The 17,101-nt window shown below is 50.3% G+C and overlaps 1 protein-coding gene across 1 annotated transcript in view; it reads left to right on the top strand.

The window, feature by feature from the left end:
• The window catches only part of LOC125940686 (calcium-activated chloride channel regulator 2-like), a 76,499-nt gene that overhangs the window by 44,719 nt on the left and 14,679 nt on the right, over positions 1 to 17,101 (top strand). Inside the window, exon 9 of the mRNA XM_049657117.1 lies at positions 9,960 to 10,227. Coding sequence (XP_049513074.1) covers positions 9,960 to 10,227 — 268 coding nt within the window. The remainder of the gene's footprint in view (positions 1 to 9,959; positions 10,228 to 17,101) is intronic.

Here is a 17,101-nt window from a genome sequence, read left to right as displayed (position 1 = left end):
GGGGCTCTGCGTTGCCGCGCCTCCGCTCCAAAGCTTCTTGTTTACGTTGTTTGGCGGATTTCACTGCCTGCCAGTTAGCGTTCTCTTCCTCACGCGAGTGGGAGATGTTAGCGTCTCGACTCACCAAGTCAGAGTGGTCTTCAGTTTCGTCCATTTGGTCGTCTGCTGTCCCATCCTGCTGAAGCTGGTGGGATTCTTGATTAGTTTCCGCGTCGAGAGCCATGGCTTGGCGCAGCTGCGACGCGGGAATCCCAGCGTCGGTGCAGCTGCCGACGGCTCACCGAGTTGGCGTTGGGTTAGCGTTCCCCGTGCTGGCGAGCTTTCAGGAATCCTCCTGTCCCTCCAAGCAGTCGTAGATGCACTTGGGTGGCGTCCAGGTGTTCCTCGGAACTTCGTGAAGCTGATAGTAGCGTTTTGGGGCGTTTTCAAGCGAAAAATCACTGAAAACTCATGAAGATGCAGAGCGCGAAGTGAGTGTGTTGGTACTACTTCGCGCCCCCTGGCGGCTTCCCCTTCACCTGAAAGGCGAAGCATCAATTGCGATAGCAAATTTGAAGACAGCTATACGGAGTAATGATAGCAGCTTTATCAGCTGTATAAACTTGGGCATGCAGCAGCACCGGCAACACGCAGAACTGTTGTCGACGCCGTCGGCGTTTTGCCCGCGTTCGCTCAAAATGCGTGCGGCGTTGGTGACTGTTGCCGGAGACTCTGATATAAATAGGCACTTGGTGCCGCAGCTAAACGTCGCCTCCCTTCCCTCCCCCTCCCTCCCTCCCCTCCCCCACGGCCTCTCGCGCGTCGGAAGAAGGTACGTTTACTCTACATATATGGTGATTGTAGAGGAGGAAAGAGACGCCTACTTCTGCAGCCCTTAAGGGAGCACAGCGCAGAACGCGCGTTTGTTCTCCGCCGTGCGTTCACTCCCCGTGAAAGCGCGCGTCCCTCGCGCCCTTTCACTCGCACATACAGCGTTCGGCGCGCGGCGACGATTTCATCTCCATTGACGTCATACGGAACCTCACGGCGACGGCGACGGCAACGGCGACGGCGACGCCGACGGCAGAAATCTGCTTTTGAGTGTCCATATAATTGCTATCGCAATAAAAAATGTCACAGTTTCGCCCTAAGGGCGAAGCAATGAATGCGATAGCAACACAGCAATGTCATACGAAGTAAGGTGAGCGGCTTTGGTAGCAACAACACGCAGAACTGTTGTCGACGCCATCGGCGTTTTGCCCGCGTTAGCTCAAAATGCGTGCGGCGTTGGTGACTGTTGCTGGAGCCTCTGATATAAATAGGCACTTGGTGCCGCAGCTAAACGTCGCCTCCCTTCCCTCCCCCTCCCCCACGGCCTCTCGCGCGTCCGAAGAAGGCGCGTTTGCTCTACATATATGGTGATTGTAAAGGAGAAAAGAGACGCCTACTTCTGCAGCCCTTAAGCGAGCACGGCGCAGAACGCGCGTTTGTTCTCCGCCGTGCGTTCACTCCCCGTGAAAGACGCGCCCCTCGCGCCCTTTCACTCGCACATACAGCGTTCGGCGCGCGGCGACGATTTCATCTCCAAATGACGTCATACGGAACCTCACGGCGACGGCGACGGCGACGGCGACGCGACGGCGACGGCGACGCCGACGGCAGAAATCTGCTTTTGAGTGTCCATATAATTGCTATCGCAATAAAACAAATAACACAAGTTTAATACATGGTTGCGAGTGAGCGGTGTGCTCCAACGAAAATATACAAGAAACGTTCAGCGTGCATGCACATGCAGGCTAGGGCAAAGCAAGAGTGCTCACCACGTGGCTGCTTTCTGGCTTTTTATACACTCCACCAGCCGGGCATTCTTCCCCTCTCCTTCCCCCACTGCAGGACAGGGTAAACCACACGAAGTAGTTAGGGTGGGTGACCCTAGCGGGCTGAACGTGCCCATTGGGGTTGAGCGGTCGCAAGGCGGCACGGCAGGTTTCGTCTCTGACGTATCTCTGACCCTCGCGTCGGACACGTCTGTTCATGTTGACGAGCGAGATCGTTAGGCACGCCGTTTCCCATGCGCTTGCACGTGGTCCGGGCATGGCTGCTCAAAGTGAATCGTAAGACTGCACGTGGTCCGGGCATTGCCGCTCTAAGCGAATCGTAACAGACTGCCCCGCCGCCGAAAGAGATCCCGATGGGCAGGGGAGAGCCTCCGCGGCCGCTGGGATGATGCAGGTCGATGCTTGCAGCCATCGTCGGTTGTTGCACAGTCATCGTGAGTACGAAACACTGTGATGTTCTCCAACGTAGCTCAACGTCCCGATCAGAGTCTAGATGCCTCAGAAAGGTCCGCAGCAGTTTCTCGTTCCTCGCATGCGTCTGCACAACTTCACCGAGACTCAGCCGCTCAGTCAGCAAGCCGAGACAAATCCCCACTGAGTTCTGCCAGGCTCATTTCCCCGCTCAAAAGTGATAGTTTTACCAACTTACTGCAGCACTAAATACATACATAAATTTGTTATACGCTTCACAAGATATGACTTAACCAAACTGCGTAAACAAAAATAAAACCTTACCAATCCTACGTCAGGAAAAAAAACACGACCTTGATGAAACGATCGAGGCTGACTCTTGATCTAGAGATTTAGACTTAAGCCATCGGCTTAGTTATTGAGGGTTTCCTTGTTAAAGCGTATGTCGAAAGAATATTGCTGCAAAGCGAGGCTCCAACGCAGGAGGTGGCCATTTTTGGAAGTCGTTGTCTGCAACCATCTGAGAGGACCATGATACGTTTCGATGACGAACCTCGAGCCCGCAAGATCAGACAATTTTGGACAGCCCATACAAGACATGCGCACTCTTTCTCAGTAGCGCTGTACGCCTGTTCTCGATTAGTGAATTTCCAACTGGCGTAAAGGACGGGGTGTTCCTCCTTGATCTCTATCTTTTGGTATAGTATAACGCTGATGCTTCGCTCGCTCGCATCGCACTGAACCAGAAATCCCCTCGTGTAGTCCAGCGATCTTAGCACGGGCTGACTCGTCAGTGCGCTCTTTAGGGCATTGAAAGCCGATTCCTTTTCTTCGTCTCAAAGTGCGCTCTATTGCTCAGTTCAGTACGGGGCATTTTTCAAACCGGAGCTTAAAACCTGAGGGCGGAACATCCTCAACGCCGATATGAAGGCAGCTTATCTACTAGCAGCCTGCTCGGCGAGCGGAACCTGCCAGTAGCCTCTAACTCGATCCATTGTGGAAATGAATCGGGTGCAACTAACCTTCTCAATTCGCTCTTCGATGTTTGGTATAGTATATATTTGATCTTTAGTGATCGCGTTTAGCCTGCGGTAATCTACTCAAGGACGCGGATCCTTGCCCGGCACCTCAACAAGGATCAAAGGCGAGGTGTAATCTCTCTCGCAATGCTCGATCACACCTAGAGTCAACATTTTCACTTCCGCATCCATAATCTTAAAGTGGCGCGGTGACACTCGATAAGCTTTTGAACGTACCGGCTCCGAAGAAGTGAGCTCGATGTCGTGCGTAAGAACCGATATCCTTCCTGGGCTATCTACAAATAAATCCTGCAATTTGTGCAGGATTTCCTGCAGCTCCGTTTTTCTCAGGCTCCAGCTGTGCTTTAGAGACTAGTCCCTCAATCAAGGGTGAACGCTGAACCGCCACTGTAGGCCTTCCGACGTGGGCGCTACAACACCGCTGGCAACTGCTCTTCCAATAAGTCGGCTGCTGCCACTACGGGTACTTCTGATTGCGCGGATCCAAGCTCCTGTGGTTCCATCGCGGAGGAATTCTCCGCTTCCTCAGATGCGAACCGCCATCCACTTCACTTAGTGGATGCAACTGCTCTTGCGACTGCTTTTGCACTGCGACTGCTTTTGCAGCTAACTCACGAGCTTTCGGTCTCGTTTGTGCCATCACGCTAGCCTCCTCAAACATTAGCCCTTTCTCGTGCAGAATCTCATTCGACCTATTTGAGAACAGTTAAGGGTACTGCGTACTCTTACCTAATAATATGGCTTTCATAGATTATGAAAAATCATTTGATTCAGTAGAGATACCAGTAGTCATAGAGGCATTGCGTAATCAAGTAGTACAGGAGTCATACGTGAATTTATTGGCAAATATGTACAAGGATTGCACAATAATCTTGGTTCCCCACACAAAAAAAGTAGAAATATATCAAGAAAGGGGTAAGGCAAGGAGACACAATCTCTTCAACGCATGCTCAGAAGAAATATTCAAACTGTTAGACTGGGAATGCTTAGCAGTGAGGATCAACGGCGAATATTTCAGCAAACTTCGGTTTGCAGATGAAATTGTCCTACTAAGCAACAATGAAGACGAATTACAACAAATGATTGAGGGCGTTTACCGAGAAAGTGTAAGTGTGGGGTTTAAGATTAATATGCAGAAGACAAAGATAATGTTCAATAGCCTGGCAAGGGAACAACAATTCAGGATCGCCAGTCAGCCTCTACAGTCTGTAAAGGAATTCGTTTATCTAGTTCAATTACTCACAGTGGACCCTGATCACGAGAAACAAATTTACAGAAGAATAAAATTGGGTTGGAGTGCATACGGCAGGCATCGCCAAATCCTGACTGGGAGCTTACCACTGTCGTTGAAAAGAAAAGTGTACAATCACTGCATTCTACCGGTGCTAATATATGGGGTAGAAAATGTGAGGTTAACAAAGCAGCTCGAGAACAAGTACCGCACAAAGAGTGATGGAAAGAAAAATGTTAGGTCTAACGTTAAGAGACAGAAAGAGAGCTGCGTGGATCAGAGGGCAAACGGGGATAGCCGATATTCTAGTTGACATTAAGAGGAAAAAATGGAGCTGGGCAGGCCGTGTAATGCGTAGGATGGATAACCGGTGGATTATTAGAGTTACAGAATGGGTACCAAGAGAAGGAAAGCGCAGTCCAGGACGGCAGAAAACTAGGTTGGCTGATGAAGTTAGGAAATTTGCAGGCGTAAGTTTGAATCAGATAGCTGAAGACAGGGGTAATTGGAGATCGCAGGGAGAGGCCTTCGTGCTGCAGTGGACATATATATATAGGCTGATGATGATTATGATGATGATGTATGCTGTCTCTTCGGAGCGCAGTTCTTAGGCGGTCGCTCTTCGGTTAAGCGTAGGCGTCCTTCAGCGTATCCGCGCGAAAACGCGAGTGCCACTGCTCGCGCGTTATCGTCGTATTCCACCACAGCTTGCTCCGATGCCGCTCATCATGCCAGCGTTTAAATAGTGCGCTGGGAAGGCAGTGGCCTAGTGCCAGTCGGTGTGGTGATTTCGGTCTCGAATCCATTGCCTCAATATATCGCAAAATGAAAGCCCGAATTGAGCGGCGCTCAGATTTCGTATTAGGGAGTATCGTAATCGTTGGACAGTTATTTGTGAACGTGAACACATTAAATTTATCTTTGAATCTCGCACGAAGCAACGACAGCAAGAAATTTCGCGGCATGCTGGATACAATTCTTGTCCTCCACGTTCTGCGACATCGAAGCACTGTAGCAAAACAGCGACGGGGATTAGACCCGGCCGTCTGACTCGATCATCTGGCAGAAACTGAGCGAGAAGCGCCCGTGGCCGCTGCCCGGGCTCGGCGTGCCTTCTTCTTTATATGCAACACACTCCCGCGGCCGACAAAATTGCTAAAGGCTGCCGGCTTCAAGGAGGTAAACCTTTTGAACGGGACGCCACATTACGGAGCCGAAGCCAACTTCAGGCAGCATGCTCGATCGACGCCGTCGCGACCAAGAGGGAGTTCTGTGACCCGGGCCTTGCTTCCACAGCATAGGTGGCAAATCGTCGTCGTGCGCCAGGTCGATGTCTCCAATTTAAGTCAGGGAGGCAGCTTGGGTGTCACCTCGTGTGCAGAGCGCGGAAGCAGCAAGTACTCCTTGCGTCAGCGCTTCCAGAGATATGGTCTGTTATAGCTCGCCGATGTATGCTTCCACGTCACAGATCGATGCTTGATTGGGTAGTGTGGCACCCAACTCTTGAGGCAAGCGCGTTGCACGTTTGCCAAATAAGAAGTGGCTCGACGTAGCATTTGTGCAGTACGTGCGTGTCTGCGTGTGCTGAGCGTTGCTGGACTGTTGTGCGCCAGAGTCCATTCTGGAAGGGTGGCGCTTGTACATCTGCGTCTTGACGTAGTTGCGCATTGTCATGCTAGTACTCGTCCTTGAATTACCCTCCGGAGTACATGAAACCACCGTTGCAATGGCCTTGAGCCTCGTCTGTTACGCTTTTTTTGGCATTTCTTGGCCTTGGAAGACTTTGTCATCGCATCGTCTCCGGGAGGCTCTCCAGTATCAAAGACCCGAGACGTGCTTTGTACAGTTCAACTTTGGGAGAAGTTGTGGAGGGTTCTTTGGACCATCCATCCAAAACCGGTTTTGCACGGTAGTAACTTGAGGCGATATTCGAGATATCTGACCAGTTAGAACGTCCCAGTATAAGTCGGAGCATATCACGATTCTGATCTCGTCCTCCCGAAAAGTCGTCACTTTGGGGCGTGCATCAGCGGGAACAAGACGAAGGTTTGTCATCCTGGTGATGATCGTGCCATCCGCTGGTGGAGTGGTTACCACAGATTTCCGGCACTTCGAGGCCATCTATGGTGGTCTCGTTTGTATTGTGCGGGATTCGGAGTGTGACGGACACTCGGCTACATGTAAGGGTCACAGGGCGATGCGTTTTCCCGAAGGTGAATGGGGTGAAGCGCTCAACACCTTGAACCGGGCAATTAAGTGCACGAGCGACGTCCCTCCGAACGATAGTGCGCTGACTGCCCGTGTCTAGCAGGAACCGCAGCAAAACTGACCTCGCTTGTGTGATAGCCCAAGCTCTGCCCGTCGGCAGGAATACGGGCATGAGTCCTGTATAGCACTCTTTGACACGGATGTTGCTCGAGGTGGTGTGTCGATGAATTCCGGCCTGCTTGCGCGTTGCACGGACGGCGTGGACGCGTTGCCCAGACACTTTGATTGCTCTTGACTTGGAGTAGAAACGTTGCACAGCGAGGTCAAGTGTTGTCCAGCACAGTGGGCACATTGCAAATTCCTGGCGTTTCGGCATTCACTGGCGATATGGTTGCTTTTGGCGCAGCGGAAGCAGCGCCTGCGCGCCTGAAACTTGCGGCGTTTTTCTTCTCAAGTGAGCGACGTGGAGCAATCCTGAACTGTGTGGTCCGACACGTTGCACAGTAGGCAGGGTCCCGTGTACGGCGATCTTACTTCAGTTGATAGAGCCGCTGCAGAGGGCGCGCTTAGCTCCAGTGGTCGCGATTCACGTGGATGATGCCGCTGGCTTGCAGATCAGCTGGCTTGGTCGAGAGCGCCTTCCTCCCTCGCCTCGAATTAGATTCGTAGGAAGGTAATCATATGTTTTACTTGCTGGGACTTGTCTTCTGTAACCGCTGCCGTGTCATCGTGGTTCGACGAAGAAGCATCCTTCAGCCGCAGACATTATAGGATACCAAGGTCAGGTGGTAAGGCTTTCATGATGATGCGTCGCAGAACAGCAGCATACTCATCTGGTGAAACTCCAAGGGTCTCCGGTGCGCTTGTGCGGAAAATGATCTCATCATAGAGATTTCGAAGCTCTACTGAACTACGAATGGGTGTCATTGCGAGGAGGTGGTCCAGATGGTAATCGACCAGCATGTCGCGGCGGCCGAACGGTCAGACAGCACCTTGATGGCGACATTGTAGTTTGCCTCGGTGAGGCGGATACTCTGACTTGCCATCTTAGCTGTCCCGGACAGGTACGTCATCAGATATTTAAATTGGTCTATCTTCAATAACTAGTCATGGCCGTGAATGGTGGCCTGGTACTGGACCCAAAATCTTTGCCACTTGCGTCGCTCCCCAGAGAAGCTCGGGATGTGCAGCTTTGGCAGGACAACGCGGGAGAACGACGCCGCGGGCAACACTCCAGACGCGGCGGAAGGGGCAGCTGGGTACGGTGGCGAGGCAGTTTTTTCGGTAGGACCAGGAAGGATTGATGGATGCGGCTCGGTAGCGGGGCGCACACGCTAGTGGCGCACAACCAGCGCAACTGACAACAGCAGGAATGAGCGGCGGCAAACCCTATGGTGGTGGCGGCATTTTGGCGGCGGCGCTGCTGTCGCATGAGCGCGCATTCCAAGTGCCGAACCTTTCCGCACTTTTTGCCTCACGGCCCTTACCAAACCCCCTTCAAGTAACACTGTAATTTTGCCGCCGCCGCCCAATGTTGCCGGCATTCCGCCTACCTTTGCAGTACTCTGAACTTTTTTTCCAGTGACTCTAGCGGTGAACCACCACAACTACTCAACGCCAGTCACGGAACGAAATGTTTATTGGACGAACCCGTTCCCAGCAAAAAATAGTTGCACTGAGAACAATGATACCAGTGAGCACACTCATCAATCTTCGATATCAGACGCGTCGGATATTTATGCATGGCTCATTCACCCTTCCAGCCAAATCACTGATACTCGGTTAAATTAGTTTTCAATGTACGCACTGCTGTTCGCGTCACGCAATCAATCTGAATACGCAATGCTCGGAGAAAAACATGATCAATAGATAGAACCCGCGATAGCACTCGAGAAGCTTCCGGTACAAAAAGGCGCGACTTGCAATGAGTGACAACTTTTAACATTCGTTAGCCTGTGAAATACGGTCACCGGAAAAGGACAAACAAGTACGCGTGCCAATACGATGTTCAGCTGATGTCCCCGGGGAAATAAAAACGAGGCCGCTTCTTTATGGTTGCTGACAGTAAGGGGCAAGGAATGGGCGACGTGGAGCTATGGTTGAAAGTACGTTGGTTAATTTGGGCCTTGTCAACAAAATACGTATGCGAGCACTCTAGAGTGTTATCAGAGTGTATTACAAGCGACGCAGAATTTAGACTGTTACCCTAGCAGAAATAGAATTGAGACAAGGATCAAGTTTATCCATAAATGATGGGACGCTATGACAAATTGCTATTTAAATGATTGTCGATGAAACACAGCGTTTGTAAAAAAATTCTTCACCGTGTTATGAAGTGCCATGCGGCCGATATCGGCTATACCCCTAAGGTCCCGACATGAGCGTAGCCTAAACAATGTTTATATTTCGCTGAGAGGGGATCGTTGTTCCTAGTTGATTTCTCTGGTGTTCTGAGTGAACTACACAAGACATCTTGATTAAATTTTGCGAAAATAAGTGGCACGGTATTGGTAATATTTAGGCAAAACTCAAAAGTGTGCGGACTTTATTATAAAGTTTGCAGTAAAACGCATTTAAGCGATCCGACGCCTTAGAAGTGGGTTATGAACAACGCAGAATTCACGCGGATGCCTTGTGAAAATTGTGAATGCAAGCGAGATAAAATTAAGCGAAAATAATGGGGGAGGTGGACACTATGGCCAATGTTCAGACGAAGGAAATTGTGCATGGATGAATTACTGCCATTGAACAATTTCTTAACGAGTGCTAAAAAGCGTTATGTGCGGGCGAGGTTTCAAACGGAGTAGTCATGCACGCGCAACGTTTTCAAGTGCGTGATTAAATTACAAGCAACTGATATTCTTATTGCAACTGCTGGAAATAAACAACACCACTGGTATTTTGGTTGTGATTATGCAAGGTCGCATATTAATTTTGCTGTCATTATTTTACATTTCACGAAATTGTGATTGTCTTGTGTACAGCTTCGCAACACATGTCAGTACTCTTTATTTATAAGTAAGCAATCTGGTCCCACCTTAGGGGGTTGCTCGAATTTCTCGTTGACCAAAGCGATAAGTGAAATGGTTAGTTTAGGAGGTAGTATCAGCCGGGCACTTTTGTCTTTGCCAAAGTGTAATGACTAGAATTTTGCGCGCAAGTCTGCGAATTTGAGCAGGACACGGGTTCTGATATACATATTTACCCGTCGCTGACTTGTTCCTTGAATGTATGCTTTATTTATTTTTCAAGCCGGGTATTTGGACGCTTCGGGTCAAAAGTACCAACAATGATCCTATGGACATCAGCGTGAGGGTGATGGCACAACCTGAAGACAATACGGAACCCATTATTACCACCTGCAAAATGACAAGTATGGAGCCTGGACATAAATCCACTTTTGCCGTCATTGTCGACGTCACCAAAGGGAAGCAGATTGTCTTGAAGGCGAGAGTTGTTGCCTATGTGACTGACCCGCATGGTCGAATGACTACCTTGACACTTCACGACAACGGCGAAGGTACGGATTATTGTGCTCGTTCTTATGGCTCAGCTTGATGGAGTCTGTTATGCATTACAGAACTGCACAAGACCGATAAATCGCGTGATATTAGGCTTATGCATGACGGCAGCGCACACACGTTTTGGAACACACGCGGTGCGCGTTAGTCAACGGTTGCACTGCAGGGTAACACAGGACGTGGCACTGCCCTGAAAGGGTCCTCACCAGGTTCGGCTATTTTGGTCAGAGAAGCGCAGCTTATCACACATCCCGCGCTGGCGATCGAGCCTGGCTAGTATTACACTGCTGCTCGCCTCCCGAAACAGATGAAAGTTCAAAACGCCACACGCCCTGCCTCTTGAGAAAGCTGTGACCCCAGCGAGACAAAAAAAAAAAAAAGAAAAAAGTCCCACACGCACAAATCGCCGTGACGTAAAACATAATCCTTGCTACGTCGCTCTCCATGACACGTGGCTTTGGTTAACGTTCCAATGCGGAAGGCTGAATGCCATCACTGTGAATGCGCCGCGCAACCAGACAGAATGAGAAGAACGCAAAAACAGAGGTGGGGCGCGACGCCTGGACACGGGACGCATTTTCGGACGATCACTTTCGGCGATACTATCGCCTTCGCATGACGTAGAGCTGAACCAGCCAATCAGCTCATCGGATTTTGCTCAGCCTGCCAATAATCACGCGCCTGGTGGCCAAGGCAATAGTATAGTCGAAAGTGACTTTTCCAGAATGCGTCCCCGTGACGCAACACCTCGGCTCCGGTATTCGCACCTTAGCGGGGTTAGAAAAAAGGACTGTAAGCCTTACATCACATTGATATCGCCCTTGACTGACTACATGGCGCTTGCTAGTTCTCATATAATGATCTTCGCTCGGGCTACTGGCAGATTGCAGTAGACGATCTAGACCGCGAGCAGACTGCCTTTGTAACACCCGACGGTCTTTATCAATTAAAAGTGATGCTGTTCGGTCTATGTAACGCTCCTGCCACTTTTGAACGCATGATGGGCTCCCTTCTTCGCGGTTTCAAATGGTCCACGTGCGTGTGCTACTTGGGCGGCGTTGTAGTATTCTCCACAATATTCGCTACGCACCACGAGCGCCTTCTCAGCACTCCATGGACGTTGTTCGTCGAGCCGGTCTGCAACTGCACGCATCAAAAGTGCCAATTCGTCCGTCGCCAGATTAGCGCTCTTGGACATCTCGTTGACGGGAACTGAGTACAACCGGACCCAGGCAAGATTCATGCTGTTACTCACTTCCCTGTTCCGAAGTGTGTCAAAGATGGGCGCAGCTTCATCGGCTGTTGCTCGTACTTCCGCCCTTTTGTGCAAAAAAAAAAATTACACAATTTTCCCGTAGGGGAATCCTGAGTAGTATGCGAAGCAGCCATGGGGTCGACTCAAGTTCCCATTAGTTTTCAGATCGGCCTGTCGCCGCTGCCGTTTCGTGGTAGCGGCTCGAGCCCTTTTCTCCGCGGCGCTGTACACGGCGCTGACACTGGCGTTGACGCTGTCCGTGGCACTCATCGTGGCGTTGCGGGAGAATGAGAGGACGAAGTGAATGATGATGAGTGGGCCAAGCACCGGGGGATCATTCGGGCAAAACGCCGGAAGCGTTCTCCGGAAGCCGGAAGCTGGCTTCCGGAATCGGAAGCGGAACCAGAAGCGGAACCGGAAGTGGACGCCGCATGGCGGAGGGAGGGAGGGAGGGAGTCACATAGCCCCGAGCATAAGATGCTTCGAATCTAAAAAATTTCACGGCCATAGGGCGACCACCGACCAAGCTTTTGAAGAAAGACGCCCGTTTCCTGTGGGGCGATAACGAGGATTCTGCGTTCTCCCATCTAATCGACCTTCTCACAACGCCGCTCATTCTCGCCCATTTCGATCGTTCTACGCCTACCGAAGTCCGAACTGATGCCAGCGGCCACGGAATCGGCGCAGTACTAGCACAACGCCAGCGCGGCAACGACCGTGTTATCTCTTACGCCAGCAGGCTCCTCTCACCCTCTGAGCGCAACTATTCCATCACTGATCGTGTCTGGCCCTAGTTTGGGTGGTTGGGAAGTTCCGCCCATACTTATATGGCCGTCCCTTTTCAGTTGTCACAGATTAACACTCGCTTTGCTGGTTGTGCTCACTGAAAGGTGCTACAGTAAGACTTGGTCGCTGGGCGTTACGCCTCCAAGAATATTCGTACTCTGCAATCTACAAAGCTGGCCTACACAAGGCCGCTGATTGCCGGTCTCGCTAACCGGTCGGCGAGCCTGACGACGCCGACAGTAGTACTGCCAACGCCATTTTCTGTGTCTGCCTTCGCTAACATCGCCGATGAGCAGTACCGGGACCTATCGCTGCGAGCACTCATCGAGCGTCTGTGCTCTACACCTACCGACACATCCGCTCGCCGATATGTCCTCCCGGGGGGCATTCCGTACCGATGAAATTTGCCCCCTAGCGGATGTGATCTTCTTGTCGTGCCCAAATATCTACGACGGACTGTGTTCTTTGAGCTCCATCACGCACCCCCACGGCAGGACACATTGGGGTAACTCGCACGTACGACCGCGTGCGCCGCCGATTTATTGGCCCAGTCTCGCTCGCTCCGTCCAACGCTATGTTGCTGCCTGTGATCCCTGCCATCGTCGGAAAACACCTCAGGTGCAACCTGCCGGTCATCTCCAGCCGATCACCGTCGCTGTGAAACCGTTCTTTCGTTTTGGATTAGACCTCCTCGGCCCCTTTCCCACGTCATTCTTTTGGAACAAATGGGTGGCCGTTGCAACTGATTACGCCACCCGATACGACATTACGTGGGCTCTCTCGACCAGGTGCGTCACTGACGTCGCTGACTTTCTCTTGCGTGACATTATCTTGCTTCATCGCGCCCCGAGACACCTGCTTGCTGACCGTGCTCGTAACTTTCTGTCGAAAGTTATTGCCGACATTGTTGGTTCCTGCTCCACTCAACACAAGCTGACCCCCTCATAACATCATCAAACCAGTGGACTGATGGAGCGGTTAAACCGTAACCTCACAAACATGCTGTCTATGTACGTTTCGAAGGACCACGATGACCGGGAGAGTGGCCTTCCTGACGTCACATTTGCGTATAATTCTTCTCGGCAGGACACCACCGGATTTTCTTTATTTTATCTACTGAACGGTCTTGAACCGACCTTGCCCCCTTGATACAACACTTCCTCCTGCTGCGACCTCAACAAGCAAGTATGCACACGACGCCATCACCCTCGCCGACCATGCACGCCAGCTTGCCCGTACTCGACTGACGGCCTCGCAAACCACTCAACAGCGTCTGTATGACGCCCGCCACTGTGACGTGCAGTTTTCGTCTCGTGCGCTCGTGCTCCTGTGGTCGCCCTCTCGTCACGTCGGACTTTCTGAGAAGCTGCTATCGTGATACAAGGGGCCCTACCGCGTGCTGCGCCAGGTGACGCATTTCTGAGAAGCTGCTATCGTGATACACGGGGCTCTACTGCGTTCTGCGCCAAGTGACCCCAGTAACGTACGAAACTAATCCTGTCAGTTCGACCTCTCCCTCTACTCCGGCATCCAGTGATGGGGTGCACGTCAGTAGGCTCAATGCCTACTACACTGCTTCCGAGTCCGCCCTTTATTTGCACCGGGACGGACTTCTTGCCGCAGGGGGTAGTGTTACCAGCCAGTAATTACGATGATGAAGGGGTGAGCAGCGTGAAGACGATGACGGCGACGATTAGTCTTGAGTGGGCTGTTGCCTCGTGGCCAAGTGTGGCGTACTGGCGCGTCACACACATATAACCAAGAAGGGGAACCGAGGGGTCCGATTATTATTAATCATATCATGAGAAGCCAACAAACAATGACACCAAGGACAAAATAGGGGAAATTACCTGTACTTACTAATTGAATTAAAGACATGATAGGTAACGAACATGAACATGGATGAAAAAACTACTGTCCGCAGGTGGGCAACGAACCCACGCCTTCGCATTACGCGTGCGCTGCTCTCACCATTGAGCTACCGCGGCGCCGTTTTCCCGTCCACTTTCTGGGGTATTTATGTCTTGCAACTACAATCCTGGGAGTGTTAGCCAGCGCCACTACTAACAAACCTAGGCGGCAAATGTGGAACATCCTTCCCGCCGCAGGCGTCACGTGTACGTGATCTTTTTGGGTGAAGGCAACTGGTCAATAAACCCACATACGCTACCTTAAGGCATCAATGTTGCCGGATTCGAGCCCTCGTTATGCAATGAGCGCGAAGAAAGGGAACCGAGGGGCCCGATTATTAATAATCATATCAGAAGAAAAAACAGTTACACCAAGGACAACATACGGGAAATTATATGTACTTATTAATTAAATGAAAGAAGTGCTAAATTTATGAAAATGAAAATGGATGAAAGAACAACTGTCATAGGTGGGCACCGGACCTTCCCAAAACGGCTTATATATATATATATATATATATATATATATATATAACGCCAGCTGGAGGTTGTGGATGGAGACAAACATGGTCGCCCGAACGGACCATTTAATCTTCGTCTTCTGGCTGTTTAACACAGCCCCGATGCCTACATTTGACGCATCTCAATAAACAACGCATGGTTTGTCGGCGTTGACTATTCTCAGTATTACCTCTTCGGGTTCGTCGTTTCTTCATTTCATTAAAAGCCTTTTCCCATTGAACATCCCATTCCCATTTAGTGTCCTTGCGTAGTAATCGCGTAAAAGCATAAACGATAACGGGGAATGTATTGCCGGTAAGAATTGACGGTTCCTAAAAATTGTTGGGGGTTTTTCTGACACGCCTGTTTCGGAAACCGCAACACTGCTTTAACATTGCTATTTTTGGGTGTTACTGTGCCTTGAGAAACTGTGTCGAAGATAGTCTAAAGAATTCTGAACAAAGTGACACTTCTTGAGCTTCACCTTAGCATTTTCGATCCTCAGGACTTCCAATAAAACTTGCAAGTGACTTACATGCTCCGCAAATGTGTTAGAAAGCACTGCAATGTCATCTAAGTGGTGGACAACGTTCTTTAAATGATGCTGTGTGATTATTAATTTTACAGCCCTTTCGAATGTCGCGGGAGCGCTCTTTTGACCAAAAGGCATAACTAACCATTCAAAATGGCCATCAGATGTAACAAAAACCATTTTGGGAATGTGCTCTTCATGCATTTGAACGTGCCAATATCCTGACGTAATATTTAAAGTTAAAAAGTATCGTGACGTACCCAAGTTATCTAGCCCATCATCGATGCGTGGGATAGGTTGATAGTCTGGTAGTGTAACGGCGTTAATTTTCCGGTAGTCGATGCACAAACTGGTATGGCCTTCGCCTTTCTTTTCAGCTAGGATGACAGGTGCAGCATAAGGTGAGGGTGGGCGTACTACACCTTGTTCGAGAAGACAGGCAACTTGTCTTGCAATCTCCGCTTTCTCGGCTCGGGAGGATCGGTATGTAGGTCGGTGAATGGGTACGTTATTGGTCAGTGTAATGCAGCGTTGCTCACTCGCGATGCACCCGAATTCCATTTGAAGTTTTGCATATTTGTCTTCATACTTCTGAAAAGCGTCCTTCAATGCTGCTTATTGAGACTCCTCAGGATGGGTCATGTCAAACTTTCCAATGAAGAAATCTCAAGGCTTCTTTTCGATACGTCGGAGGGGATTAGATAATATTGTTGCCCCGGTACAAAGTCATGGTATTGAGGTTCAATGAGTGGTTGAAAAAGCAGGCATTGTCCAGGCCAAGTAACAGTTGTGTCTTTATGCCATGCAGCACATGTACTTGGACTGTCTTTCTTAAATTTCCCATTTTGAGTTCTATTTGCACGCGACCCAAAGTTTTTGCTGATGAGGTGACTTGTTGAACGATGAAGGATGGATCTTTGAGTAATTGCAGTTTCAGAGCTTTGAACACAGTCTCGCTGATGCAGGTAATGGTAGCTCCTGTATCTAGAGTCGCGCTCACAGTGTTCCCTTTCACAAGGGCATCAAACCGTATCAACATAGCCTTGGGTTGCTCTCTTCGTTTCCCTGGTCGATGCAAAGGCGGAAATGCTTTTATGGCGAGGGCATTCATTGCGCCAGTTAAGCTGTCGTCTTAGTCCAGCTGAGGCGCAGTGTCGGCACTCCCCGGGTGGCATTCGCGGCGGTCCTGCCGAGTCTTGTCACTTCGCAGCTGGGTCAGACTGTGCCATTGCCCGCCTTGCTGAACTGTGAATTTCGCCGCGTTGCAAAGACCAATGTGCTTCTAGTGCAGCTGAAAACCACTGCGCTGGCGTTGAGAATGTCTTCGCATCAAGATTCATCTCCATTTCAGGAGGCACACCGTCAGTCAAGCCTGAAACGATGTGGGCATCCTTCAAGTCCGCGAGTCGGCCCAATTGTACTTTTTCTTCGTTGCATCGCTTTATTGGTTGACCTCTCTTCAGGCGACAATGTATGAACTGGCGGGATGGATCCCCGACGGGCGCATCGAATCGTTCCAGCATGCTTTCTTTGATGCTTTCCCCTTATTCACAGTTGTCGATAATCTCGGTCAATATACCAGTGGAAAGCCTCACCTTCCAGGTGATCGCTGAAGTGATTTAACTTGTCTCACTTCAGCCATCCTGCGGTTGTAGCATTGGAGTTAAAGAAGCGTAGCCATTTCCCCAAATGGACGGCATCTTCTGATCCTGTATACTTCGGAATATTGATGACATTTTTGGATGCGCTCATGAAGCTGTTGAGGTTAATCCTAACGACTAAATGTGACAAAAAGACCATGAAGTCAACCCGAACACTGGGCTTGATTTCTTTATCGCGCGCGCTTCCTCTTCCTCATTCACAGCCATCCTGCTGAATGAACGTGAACC

This window comes from Dermacentor silvarum, chromosome 10, assembly GCF_013339745.2.
Source record: "Dermacentor silvarum isolate Dsil-2018 chromosome 10, BIME_Dsil_1.4, whole genome shotgun sequence".
Taxonomy (NCBI): Eukaryota; Metazoa; Arthropoda; class Arachnida; order Ixodida; family Ixodidae; genus Dermacentor; species Dermacentor silvarum.
The sequence above is the reverse complement of the archived record's forward strand: the minus strand, read 5'-3'. Positions and strand labels throughout refer to the sequence as shown.